Below are 13,784 nucleotides of genomic sequence, written 5' to 3' on the forward strand. Positions count from 1 at the left end.
GGACTGAAAGGGTCCCGGCCTGAAACGTCAGTCCTGACGAAGGGTCCCGGCCTGAAACGTCGACTGTACCTCTTCCTAGAGATGCTGCCTGGCCTGCTGCGTTCACCAGCAACTTTGATGTGTGTTGCTTGAATTTCCAGCATCTGCAGAATTCCTGTTGTTTGAGGTGAGTTTAACAGGTGTCATTCGTTCATTAGCGTAGCTAACTTTATTTAAACTAGCTAGCTAGCTGCTAAGGAGTGACTCTATTGATGTCCTACGTGATGACGCCAAACTTCCTGTAGACTTGCTTAAAGTTGTAATAGAATAAACATGATAATATAATATAACATAATATATGTACAAATTTTAATGTCACATTTTCTGCATATACCCAACTTGGTTTACAGATGAGACAAAATCACTACAAAGTATTACATACACCATTGGAGGTCGACCAGGGGGCGGGGGGGGGGTGGATATGGGGTTGCGGGGGGTGGGGCTGCTACTTCCCTTAAATGGTGGTGCTATCTCCCTGAAATGAGTTTTTGCAGGGTGGGATGTCTGGAGTCCATGAAGAGGAGGCTGATTTCTGTGATGTGCGGAGCTGTGTCCACAACTCTGTAGTCTTTTGTAGTCATGGGCAGAACAGTCAGCATAACAAGCCATGATGCATCTCGTTTGGTTGCTTTCTGCAGTGCATCAATAAAAATTGGTGAGGGTCAAAGGGTACTTGCCAAGTTTCTTTAGCGTTCTGAGGAAAGAGAGGTACAGATGGTTTTCTTGGCCATGGTGTCTATATGGTTGGAGCAGGACAGGCCTTTGGTAATGCTAACTCCTAGGAACCTGAAGCTCTCAATCTTCTTGACCACAGCAGCGTTAATATAAACAGAAACATGTGCATCACCTCCCCTTCCTAAAGTCATTGACCAGATCTTTTGTTTTGCTAGCATCAGAGGGAAAGATTGTTGTCATGACACCATGTCAGCAGCTCTGTATCTTCTTCCTGTATTCATCATTATTTGAAATACGACACTCCATGGTGGTGTTGTCTGAAAATCTGTAGATGGCGTTAGAGCAGAATCTGGTCTAGGGAGTAGAATAGGGGGCTGACGACGCAACACTGCACTGATCTCCTCCCTAATGAATAATTCCATAGTACTCCCTCAAATATTGTTTAACATCTAGAACCCAGCTTTAGTGAATCTGTTTTTCTACAATGGGAATATTTGTGCTATTTATTAATCAACTTAAAACAAGTCTGGTTTCAAAATTTTCCTGGTTCTGGCAAAGGCTCTTTGACCAGAAATATTAGATATTCTCCAAAGTTGCTGCCTGACCAGTTGAGTACTGTGGGCAATTTTTATTTTTTATGATGTGGCTGATAGTAACACTTAGAACATTGAGCAGTACAGCACAGGAAAATGCACTGACTTCTGCACTGTTGCTGACCAGTGATTCCCTCAGAGTTCCTCAGGTTGTAGATACTGTCTCTGATTACAGTGATAAGTTTAGTCAGAGTAACTTTGATAATCTAAGATGTCGTCAATTCCTTTCCTCCCACAGATGTTGCCTAGCCCACTGAGCTCCTCCAGTAGATTGTTTGTTGCTACAGTTTCTATCCCAGTGTTATTGGACTATTGAACTGAGCTTTCATAGGATAAAGATGAGCTCTTAATCTCACAATATAGCTTGTTGTGGCCTTTGAACTTTATTTGTCTACCTGCACTGTACTTTCTCTGTAACTGTAACACTATATTCTGTATTCTATTTTCAGTTTTGCGAGTTTGATGTATTTAGGTATGGCATGATCTGTCCAGATCACAGGTTCCCAACCAGAGGTCCGTGGAGTTGATTGGGGTATTGTGCAGATGCAACAGAAGCATTCCCGTGCAGGTCCAGTGAAGAGCTTTTAAACCCTAGTCTCTATAAAAGAGTGGTACCGCCTAGTGGAGTGGTCAGCGTGGGAGCAGTCATCGTTAGAGTAGTATGCAGCAGATTGGTAAGGCTTTGGCTCAACAGGGCTTCAGTGACAGCAGGTGAGGCAAGGTAAGAAGGTAAGTAGGTAAGTTAATTCCTTATTTCTTATTCTGAATTAACTCTAGAGAGAATAGGAGGTATGTCGACAGAGCCAGTGTTCTGCTCTGAGTGTCAGACGTGGAATTTGCAGAGTCCTCCAGCCTTCCCAATGGTTACATCTGCACCAGGTGCATTAAGATGCAGCTCTTTAGAGACCATGTGAGGAAACTGCAGCTGCTGCTCGATGACCTTCAGCTTATTAGGGAAAGTGTAGCAGTGATAGGTCACCCCAGGGCTCCAGGATATAGATAAATGGGTGACTGTGAGGTGAGGGAAGGGAGAATGTCAGACAGTGGAGAGCACCCCTGTGGCCACCCTCCTCAACAATAAGTACTCCTTTTTGAGGACTGTTGGGGAGGACAACCTACCTGGGGAGAAGCAACGGCAGCCATGCCTCTGGCACTGAGTCTGGTCCTGTGGCTTAGGAGGGTAGGGAATGAAGATGGCAGCAGTAATAGGGGACTCTATAATCTGGGGGACAGTTAGGTGAGCCTGTGGAAGTGAAAAGGAAATACGGATGGTAGTTTGCCCCCCAGGAGCCAGGATCCGAGATATTTCTGGACGCGTCCACAATATCCTGAAAAGGGAGGGGGAGAAGCCAGAAGCTATGGTACATATTATCACTAATACATAGGTAGAAAAAGGGAGGAGGTACTGAAAAAAAAGAATATAGGGAGCCAGGAAGGAAGCTGAGAAGCAGGACCTCAAAGGTAGTAGTCTTGGGATTGCTACCTGTGCCAAGCGACAGTGAAGATAGGAATTGAATGAAGAGGCGGATAAATGAGTGGCTGAAGAATTGGAGCAGGGGGCAGGGATTCAGCTTTCTGGATAATTGTGACCTCTTCTGGGGCAGGTGGGACCAGTTCAAAAGGCATGGGTTGCATTTGAATTCAAGGGGGACCAATATTCTTGTGGGCAGGTTTGCTAGAGCTGTTGAGAGTGGTTTAAACTAATATGGCAGGGGGATGGGAACCAGTATGATAGAGCTGAGGATGAGCCAGCAGGATTACAAGTAGATGATGGTAGATGGATTACAAGTAACATGAATATAAGGGCAGGCGAATGATTGGGTACAAATGCAGACAGACCAAAGAGTTAAATTGTATCATAGAGACAAAATTCAAAAGGGCAAAGAATGCAGGACTGAAGGTGCTGTATTTAAATGCGTGTAGTATTTAGAATAAGGTGGACAAACTCGTGGCACAATTAGAGATTGGTCAATACAACGCGGTGGGCATCACTGAGTCGTGACTGAAAGAATGCCATAGTTGGGAGCTTAACATCAAAGAATATACTTTGTATGTAAAGGACAGGCAGGAAAGCACAGGTGGTGGTGTGGCTCTGTTAGTAAGAGATGGATTTACATCTTTAGAAAGAGGTGACATAGGGTCAGAGAATGTTGAATCTTTGTGGGTGGAGTTAAGAAACTCCAAGGGTGAAAAAACCATTATGGGGAATCATATATAGGCCTCCAAATAGTAGCGAGATGTGGAGTTGAGATTGCAAAGGGAGCTGGAAAAGGCATGTAATAAAGGTAATGACACAATTGTGATGGAGGACTTCAATATGCAAGGGGATGGGAAAATGAAGTTGGTGTCAGATCGCAAGAGAGGGAATTTGTTGAATGCCTAAGGGATGTTTTTTCAGAGCAGCTTGTGCTTGAGCCTACTTGGGGAAAGGCTGTCTTAGATTGGTAATAATCCAGATCTTATCTGGGAGCTGAATGTAAAAGAACCCTTAGGAGGAAGTGATCATAATATGATTGAATTCATACTGCAATTTGAGAGGGAGAAGCATAAGTCACATGTATCAGTATTGCAATGGAATAAAGAGAATTACAGAGGCATGAGAGAGGAGCTTGCCCAGGTGGATTGGAGGAGGATACTGCGGGGACAATGGCAGAACAGAGGTGGCTGAAGTTTCTGGGAATAATTCACAACATGCAGAATAGATATGTCCCACAGAGGAAGAAGTTATCAAATGGCAGGAGTAGGCAACTGTGGCTGACAAAGGAAGTTAAGGACTGCATAAAAGACAAAGAAAGGGCATACAAGGTAGCAAAAGTGGGAAGCTGGATTATTAGGAAGCTTTCAAAATCCAACAAAAGGTAACTAAAAAAGCTACAGAAGGGAAAAGATCAAATATGAGGGCAAACAATCCAATAATATAAAGCAAGATAACAAATGATTTTTCAGTTATATAAATAGTAAAAGGGAAGAGATAACAGATGCATTAGTCATGATCTTTCAGAAATCACTTGATTCTGGCATGGTCCCAGAGGACTGGAAGATATGCAAATGTCAGAAGGGAGGATAGCAAATTTAAAGGAAATTACAGGCCTGTTAGCCTAACCTCAGTAGCTAGGAAAGTGTTGGAGTCTATTATTAAGGATGAGGTTTTGGGGTACTTGGAGACTAATGATAAAATAACTCAAAGTCAGCACGGTGTCTGTGAAGGGAAATCTTGCCTGACAAATCTGTAGAATTCTTCAAGGAAGTAACTAGCAGGGTGGACAAAGGAGAGGCAGTAGATGTCATTTACTTGGACTTTCAGAAGGCATTCGTTAAAGTGCCTCACATGAGGCTGCTTAACAAGATAAAATCCTGTAGTGTTACAGGAAAGATACTGGCAAGGATAAAGAAATGGCTGACAGGCAGGAGGCAGTGAGTGGGAATAAAAGGGGCTTTTTCTGGTTGGCAAATATAAGAGCAAGGAGAAAATGATAAGCCTTTATAAGACAACACTTGGAGTATTGTCAACAGTTTTGTGCCACATACCTCAGAAAGGATGTGTTGTTATTGGAGATAGTCCAGAAGAGGTTCATGAGGATGTTTCCAGGAATGAAGGGGGTAACATATGAGGAGCGTTTGGCAGCATTGGACATGGACTCACTGGAGTTTCGAAGAATGCAGGGGGATCTCATTGAAACTTACCAAATGTTGAAAGGACTAGATAGGGTGGATGTGGAGAGGATGTTTCCTATGGTGGGAGTGCCAAGAACTAGAGGGCACAGTCTCAAAATAGAAAGGCGACCTTTTAGAACAGCAGTAAAGAGGTACTTTTTTCAGCCAGAGAGTAGTGGATCTGTGGAATGCTTTGCTACAGACTGTGGTGGAGGCCAAGTCTGTGGGTATACTTAAGGTGGAAGTTCATTGTTTCCTGATCAGTCAGGGCATCAAAGGATATGGTGAGAAGGCAGGTATATGGGATTGAGTGGGATCAGGGATCAGCCATGATGCAATAGTGGAGCAGACTCATTGGTCTGACTGGCCTAATTCTGCTTCTATGTCTTATGGACCCCTTACTTAATGGCATTGGACTATGGCATAAAGATGGTTGTGAATCCCTGGTCTAGATGGAACCCACAAGAAAAGCTTTTCTACGTATCTTAGTATATGCCCACCACTCAGATTTCTAGCATCTGCAGTGTTTTAAAATTTTTCATTTGTTAGACAAATCTGTTTTAATTTATTGGTGATAACAAATTATTGGTTTTAAGGATATAAAGAAATTGGATTTTCTTCTGCAGCCCACCTTCCAAGCTCTTTTCTGCAACTTGACAGTATGTGGTAAAATAAATACAGCGACAGTAATAGAACTGGGAAACATTTCACGCTTCCGTGAACAATCGTGCACTCCGCTTTCGAATCGCTCAGCAGCGATGCAAGTGAAAGCAAATCAAAGGGAATTTTGCTGACACTATGAGATCGCACCCCACCTTGCATATTTACAAAGGATTATTGTTCGTGTATAGTAGAGTTTACCTGAGTCAATATCTGATATCTGCTGTTTGGTGTTACAGGATACTTTGGGCTAGGTGTTAGGTGAAATAGGAAATACTTCAATATGGTCTTGTCGGCTCGCTGTCAATGTTTGCAGCTGATCAATGAAAGCTTGACAAAGACGATCTTTGTCACTCAGGACCTGTGTGCAGTGTGATAGCTATAAAACCTGTATGATATAGGAGCAAAGACTGGTCAACAGTGCTGAGTGCAAGAGGGTTAAGAACTTTAAGTTCCTTGGAGTGAACAGCACCAATAATCTGTCCTGATTCAATCACATAAGTGCCATGGCCAAGGCAAGAATGAACATCAACCCCTCTACTATCTCAGGAGGCTAAAAATTTAGCATAACTCCTATGATGCTCACCAATTTGTATAGATGCAACACAGAAAATATCCTTTCTGGATAATTCACGGCTTGGTACGGCAGATGTCCTTGCATCTGATGACAAGAAGCAGCAGAGTTATGAACACAGCTCAGCACATCACAGAAATTTGCCTCCCCTCCACGGACTTCATCTACACTTCTTTCTAACTTGACAAAGCAGCCAACAGAATCAAAGACCCCACTTACCCTAGTCATTCTCTCTTCTCCCCCTCCCTATCAGGCAGAAGATACATAAGTCTAAAAGCATGTACCACCAAGTGAAAACTTCTACTTAAATGCATGGCCATTTTCCTCACTGCTTCTAACTCGCTGATATAAGACTTTTAAATGATCCCCTAATCATTCCCAACCTGGGTTCCACGGACCCTTTGCTTAATGGTATTGGTCCATGGCGTAAGAAAGGTTGGGAACCCCTGCCCTAGTACAATATTATGGACTCTTAATCTCACAATCTACCTTATTATGTCATGGAGCCTTACTGCCTGCCTGCACTGCACTTCCTCTATAACAGAAACACTAGGTTACACATTCTGTTTTTGTCTTCCCCTTACTATGCCAAGATGTGATGAAGTAATCTGTATGAATGGCATGCAAGAAAAGTTTTTTTACTGTACCTCAGTACATATGACAATAATGAACCATTTTTAATCCACTCAGATCATTGTGCTGGCTTCGTCATTCAATTATATCTGATTTTTTTAAGCCTTATTCTCCCACCCTCTCTCTGTAACCAGTCAAAAACCTGGCAATCTGTGCCTTTAATATACCCAATTATTTGCCCTCTAAAGCCCTCTGTGACAATTAATTTCAGATACTCACAACCCTCTGGATGAAAAAAAAACCTCTTCTTATTTAAGATCACCAGACTAGACAAGCCCAGGCATCATCCCTGAAGAAGATGGTAGAGTTTGTCAACAAAACATTGGTTATAATCAATACCTATACCAGGCTAGAAGCCCGAGGAGAGTTTATTCTCCTTATTTAAGTTCCAAAGGGATATTTCCTTATTTTGAGGCTGTACCCTCCGTTCCTAGACTCTGCTCTAATGCAAACATCCTCTCTATCCAGCCCTTTTGGCAATGATTGTGAAGAATCAAGGCTTGATCCCTAACCTTCAGAACATAGACCAGGAGGCAGTGAGGGAAATGGTCACACTCGTAAGTTGAAGTGTTTAAGGTGAGAGGGGGAAGTTTTGAAGGAGATCTGTGAGGCAGGTGTTGACACAGAGTGGTGTGCCGGGAATGTGCTGCCAGAGAAGGTGATGGAAGTTGATACAATAGCTGTGTTGAAGAGCAACAGTCTGCTGGAGGAACTCAGTGAATCAAGACGCATCTGTTGAGGGGAAAAGGAATTGTCGACACTTCAGGTCCCGATGCAGGGTTTCAAACTGAAATGTCGACAACCCCTTTCTCTCCACAGATACTAACTAACCTGCTGAGTTCTTCCAGTAGATTGTTTGTAGCTCTAGGCTCAAGCATCTCTTGTGCCCCTAGCAACATTTAAGAGATGTTAAACAGGCACAAGAACAGCTAGGGAATGGAGAGAATAGACCATGTGCAGGCAGATGAGCACTTTAAATTGACAGTATGGTTGGCATAGACATTGTGGGCCAAAGGCCCTTTTCCTGTGCTGCATTGGTCAATGTTTCCTATTCTGTGACTGTGGATCTAGGCTGGTATACGTAACCAGCATCCTCGTCCCTAGTTACTACACCTCTTCTGCTATAGTAAGCATTTACAGAAGGTTGGGTTCAAAAAAAGCATTTCAAGTTTGAATTATTCTTCTCTACTTCACCCACCCTCTAACCAATGCATTGCCACTCCCACCCTTCTGCAACTCCCATGCTCAAAAGGGGGAATAGTTTCATGGCCCACAGAACTGCATTCGTTTGACATCTTTGCCAGAACAGAGAATACGTAAAAATAAATAATTATTGTCTTGTGGTTATCGACACATATTTGACAATTATGTCCTGGGATTTAATGCTATGGGAACTACAAATCTCATCACGTTGTGAGTTATAAGTAGAAGGATTATTATTATTATTTGCTCTGAGGTATTGGAAAAATTCATCACCCAAAAAAAATCAGACTTTTAAGATAGAAAATCTCTAGACCTCAGTGCTAATCATTGCCAATGATCAGAATTTTCCTCATTGGCCTATTCCTGATTTGACGTAGTTTGGTGGACTGATAAGACTTTCAACAAAAGAACTTTGAAAATGCTTACAATCCACAAAGTTTGATATCTAATTGTATTTTTTCCCCTGCTTTGAATTGTTTACGTAAATTGTTCTAAACCCATCTAGTGATTATTCACCAGTTACCTACTTGCTTCATAAAGTTAACAGGATTTTACCCCTCTGCTTACCTGGACAAACCTCTCCAGTGCTGGCCCATCCAGACAGCTGTAGTTTGTAAGGAACTTAAGCTTTGCCAGTTGGAAGTTATTCCGGGTGTGAGCCTCCGCTTGCATCTCCAGCACCTGGAAGACTGTAGCTCCCAGGAATAAATACATAAAGTACCCCAGTAACAGAACCACAGTCCAACTGACTCTGATACCGTAGATGGTGAAGTATGACATGGCTACGAACGTATCTTCAAAACCCACTTCAGCACTAACCATCGAGCACCATCTCACTTGGCTGGGTGAATCAAATGGGCTGAGCTGTGGCTGGACTCATTATAGCATCTGTGGGGTTTTCATTTCACCTTGTGTCCAGATGAAAACCTTTGCTTATTCTCTGCCGGCTGACTGTATTCAATAGATATCCAGAGTCAATTTTCTTTTCTTTACAGGCCATTACACACCATTTACTTCACTCAGGCATTTGTTATTTAGCAGGGCGTGATATCGAGAAACAAGCGCATGCTGAACAGATGGTTAATAGGATTGTTACTCTCATGGTTCCCGATTTTCCAATACAAACCTCGGATTCAGAGTCAGGTCTTGTGAGGTTACGAAAGATACACAAAATTTAATGTAATTTTATTTTTACTCTCTAATTAGCAGCAGAAAGTTACATTTTCTTTCCGCTGTGAAAAGGTTGTAAATTCTAATGTTAAGAACTCATAGTGGTGTCATATTTTATAGATCATCATGGAAAAGGCCCTTCAGCCCAAATGGTCCATGCCAACCAAAATGTTCATCCAAACTAGTCTTATTTGCCCATATCCCTCCAACCCTTTCCTATTCATGTATTTATCTGTATCTTTTAAATATTGTTATGGTGCCTGCCTCAATCATTTCCTCTGGCAGCTAATTCCATATATGGACCACCCTCTGCATGAAAAGGTCGTCCCTCAGGTCCCTATTAAATCTTTTCCATCTCACCTTAAACTATGCCTTCTAATTAATTATTGATTTTGCAGCCCTGGTAAAAAGACTGTGTACATTCAGCCTCATGACTGTACATCTTTATAACATCACCCCTGAGTCTCCTAAGGTGTGATGTGGGGTGGTGGGGGAAGATAAGGAGTTTTCTTTTACCTGCTGATATATTCTCGAGGTGTAATAATCATCACGAGGTTGTTCCTAATGTGTGGAATCACATCTATGCACCAAGAAGTGTCCTGAAGCTCTCCTCCATTTTAAGCTATTTCTTTACAGGTTATAGTAATTACTTCTGCTGCTTCATTTCACTAATTAATCAGCAAGTCCTGCCCTAAACTCTCTCTTGAGGTTTATCCAAAAACTGCTCTGATTTCATTTTTGGTCATCTACTACAATGTTTCTCTTTGCAGATTTTTGTTTGCTGACTCACCAGTGAAGCCATTTAGCTCTACTAAGGTCCACATATGCAAATACCAGACATTACTATTTTTTAAAATCTTTTTTTGTACAAACGTATAAGAATTTTCTCATGCCTATTTGAAGTTGACTGGTGAACTAAAAGCATGGTATTATTCTAGGTCCATGTTTTCCTTTCCTGCAACAACTCATGTATCTCTGTAAGACCAAGTTGCTGAAGTGTGTCTTTAGTGAGCCAATGACCTGCTCAAAGGCACAATTGTCTGTTTAGTGGCTTTCATTGTTATTGCTACTTGGATTCATGACAGGGATCGTCACAGGAACCACATCCATCAGTCTTGTGGCCCTGTACATGTGGAAGCCAGTTCACATCTCAACCATGCTCATTCTGACCAGCATCATCCCAAAGTCAGCATAGCTGTCTGTCTTGCTAAGCAAATCACCAGTCTTGTGCATAACTCAGTGATTGTTTGCAGAATCCTGGAAGTGTCTCCAACAAACCTCTGGAGGGATTCTGAGGTAAAGAGGCCCAAGGTGGCAGTAGCTTTTTCAATGGGTGAAAGAATTCCGAGAAATCAATGGATTCATGGGTAAGTTTAAAAATTCACATTACCATTTCTCTCATGGCGTCATAGAGCATAGAAGCAGGCCTTTTAGCCCATCAGGTTCATGCTGACTATCAAGTACTTAACCACATTAAATGATGACTCTCTGTATTTTAATGCATTTACCAACACTTAGTGTGTAGTTTGCTGTACATTGGCAGTTCAACTGTTTTCCATTCTAACAGACCACTACACATGCAAAAACCTATATCTTATTTCTTCTAAGGGAATTTGTGTGAATCATTAGGTGGGAGTCCATTCCTAACTTGTCATTTTTACTGCTTTTAACCTTCATTTTCATTTCTACACCAAACCCACACCTTCATAAACTTAGAATTAATTATTTAGTGTCTCTTTCCACACCAATACTGACCATCATCTTTCCCACTATACCTTTTGATCCTCTCACTACCCCTGCTTTGTTATGCGGTTTGCTGGGCATCTAATCTTGAATGAGGTACAAGCTCTTTCATTTAAACAATCAGAATTCCAAAATGATTGGCTGAGCCCCCCCCCCCCTACCAACAATTCTACTTCCCTTACTTATTTTCTGGACTGGCATGATTTGATAAGGTGGAGGAGTTGACAGCACAGGTAGCAATACGTGACCATGATCCAATAGCTATTACAGATAGATTGTCGCAGGGTGATCGGGACTGCGTTATCAATATGTCACATTATACAATGGTCCAAAAGAATACAAAAGGAGGCTGGATAGACGTGTTAATCAAGGGACATATCAGAGCAGAGTTGATTTGTGATATAGACACAGTGAATAGTAATTTAGAATTGGTTCGGACCGAGATCATGAATAACCAGGAAGGAAGACATAGGTCTCAAAATGAGACCTCTTGGTAGGGTAGAACATAAAAGAACAGAGCTTACTTGAAGAGCACTGCAGTTGCAATGAGGTATATTAATTTAGATGGCTTCCCAGAACAGCATGTTACAGAACTTACCCAGAATAGCGTATTTTTTATTTAGTTGTGAGTAATGTGGAAAAATTAATAACAGATTTGTGGTCATGGATCCCCTAAGAGGGGTTGACCACAGTATGATTTAATTCAAGATTTGTATCTTTTATGCTCAACCACAGAATGATAACCACAGACTTCAACATAAACCAGGGCAATAGTAATGGCATGAAGGTTAAATTGTCTAAGGTAGATTGGGATAATAAGAGTCAGGTCAGTAGGTGAAGATTTAAATAGCTGGTCTGTAACACTTAGCAGGAAATGATCCCAATTAATAAGAGGAGTTCCATGAGAAAGAGGCAAAAATCTGTGGTGAACAAGGGAGGTCAATTATTATGATAAGTTGAACAATAGGGCAAAGGATGGTGGTAGGCCAGAGGACTGGAGAATTTTTAGAATCTCGCAGCAAAAGACAAAAATGCTTATAAAATGGGATAAAGTTGGTTTTGTGAGAAAACACATTCAATATCAAACCAGTAAGAGTCTATATGGATGTATAAATAAAGAGATGGGTAAGACCAGCATGGGGCCTCTACAGAATCAGGCTTTGCTTTATTCATTCAAAGGTTGTGGGTTTCACAGGCTGAATCAGCACTTAATTCCCCATCCCCAATTGCCCTTGAGAAGGTGGAAGGAGCTGCCTTTTGAATCACTGCAGTTCTTTAGATACATGTGCACATACATAATGCTGTTAGGTGAAGTTCCAGGATTTAGACCCAGTCAACCTGGAGGAACAATGATATACTTCCAAGTCAGGATGGTGTGTGGCTTGGAGGGCAACTTGCAGATGGTGGATTCCCCATGCTTTTCTTGCCCTTGTCCTTCTAACTAGTAGAGGTCATGGTTTTGGAAGGTGTTATCTACAGAGCCTTGGAGAATTGCTGCAGTACATCCTGTGAATGATGGATCGCTATCTCCTGTACTGTTGAGCTTCTTGAAGGTTGTTAAAGCTGTACCCATCCAGGCAGGTAGAGAGTATTCCATCACGATCCTGATTTGACCATTGTAGATGGTGAACAAGTTTTGGTGAGTTATTCACCACAGGATTCCTAGTCTTTGATGTGCTCTTGTAGCCACATTTTGCACGTGGCTACAAGACAATGGAGGATTCATTATCAGTATGAATGACAGGAAGCAATAGCCAGATTTTCTCTTGTTTGATACTGTCATTGCCTAGCACTTGTGTGCTTGTGTGGAGTGAATGTTACTTGCCACCTATCAACCCAGCCCTGGATATTGTCCAGCGCCCTCCCCTCAAAGTCCTCCATGGAGAGATTAGCAATAGCTGGCCAGACAGGGCACACGGTGGAAACCCACATCAAGGAGCATAGGAAGTGTGTCCATTTGGGTTACCCAGAAAAATTGGTGGCAGCAGAACACTGCATACGCAATGATTACAAGATTGACTTCAAAGGCACAAAGCTACTGTGCTGCGCCAATTGCTTTTGGGACCGGCCGGTGAAGGAAGCCATTGAAATAAGACTGAAGAATAAGAATTTCACCAAAGACAAAGGTCTCGCTCTAAGTAAGAATTAAAATACGATTTCAAACAAAATAGGACAGCAGAAACCTGATTGGTTGAGGACTAACTAATCAAGAGGGATGGACAATGGGAGTTGAGTATATATACCACCAGACTTGACATGCCTAGGCATTATCCTTGATGAAGATGGCAGAGTCTGTCATTGAAACGTCAATTAAAATCAACACCTGGATCTGGCTGGAAGCCCGAGAACAGTTTATACCTTAGAAATGGTGGTGCGTAAAATATGCCGACTGTCTCCGCTCTCTCCCTTTATATAATTCAGTGCCTCTTTGGGGAGTGGCATGCAAAATATTGTGGTCATCTTCATCACCTGACGAGTCATAAATGAATGGAACATTGTTTAATCATCAGTGAACATCCCTACTTCTTTACTTTACTGTCGCCAAACAATTGTTACTAGAGCATACAATCATCACAGTGATATTTGACTCTGCGCTTCGTGCTCCCTGGAGAACAAATCGATAATAAATAGTAAAAATTTAAATTATAAATCATAAATAGAAAATAGAAAAAGGAAAGTAAGGTAGTGCAAAAAAAACCAAAGAGGCAGGTCCGGATATTTGGAGGGTACGGCCCAGATCCGGGTCAGGATCTGTTCAATAGTCTTATCACAGTTGGAAAGAAGCTGTTCCCAAATCTGGCCATATGAGTCTTCAAGCTCCTAAGCCTTCTCCCGGAGGG

General features: G+C 41.9%; 1 protein-coding gene across 1 annotated transcript in view; it reads right to left on the reverse strand.

Annotated features, from left to right (window-relative positions):
* The window catches only part of kcnk17 (potassium channel, subfamily K, member 17), a 44,472-nt gene extending 35,529 nt beyond the window's left edge, over positions 1-8,943 (reverse strand). The window contains exon 1 of the mRNA XM_063040646.1: positions 8,599-8,943. Within this exon, the coding sequence (XP_062896716.1) occupies positions 8,599-8,853 (255 nt within the window). The 5' untranslated portion in view covers positions 8,854-8,943. The remainder of the gene's footprint in view (positions 1-8,598) is intronic.
* Between the last annotated feature and the right edge of the window lie 4,841 nt (positions 8,944-13,784).

The sequence above is a fragment of the Mobula hypostoma genome, chromosome 2, assembly GCF_963921235.1.
Source record: "Mobula hypostoma chromosome 2, sMobHyp1.1, whole genome shotgun sequence".
NCBI lineage: Eukaryota > Metazoa > Chordata > Chondrichthyes > Myliobatiformes > Myliobatidae > Mobula > Mobula hypostoma.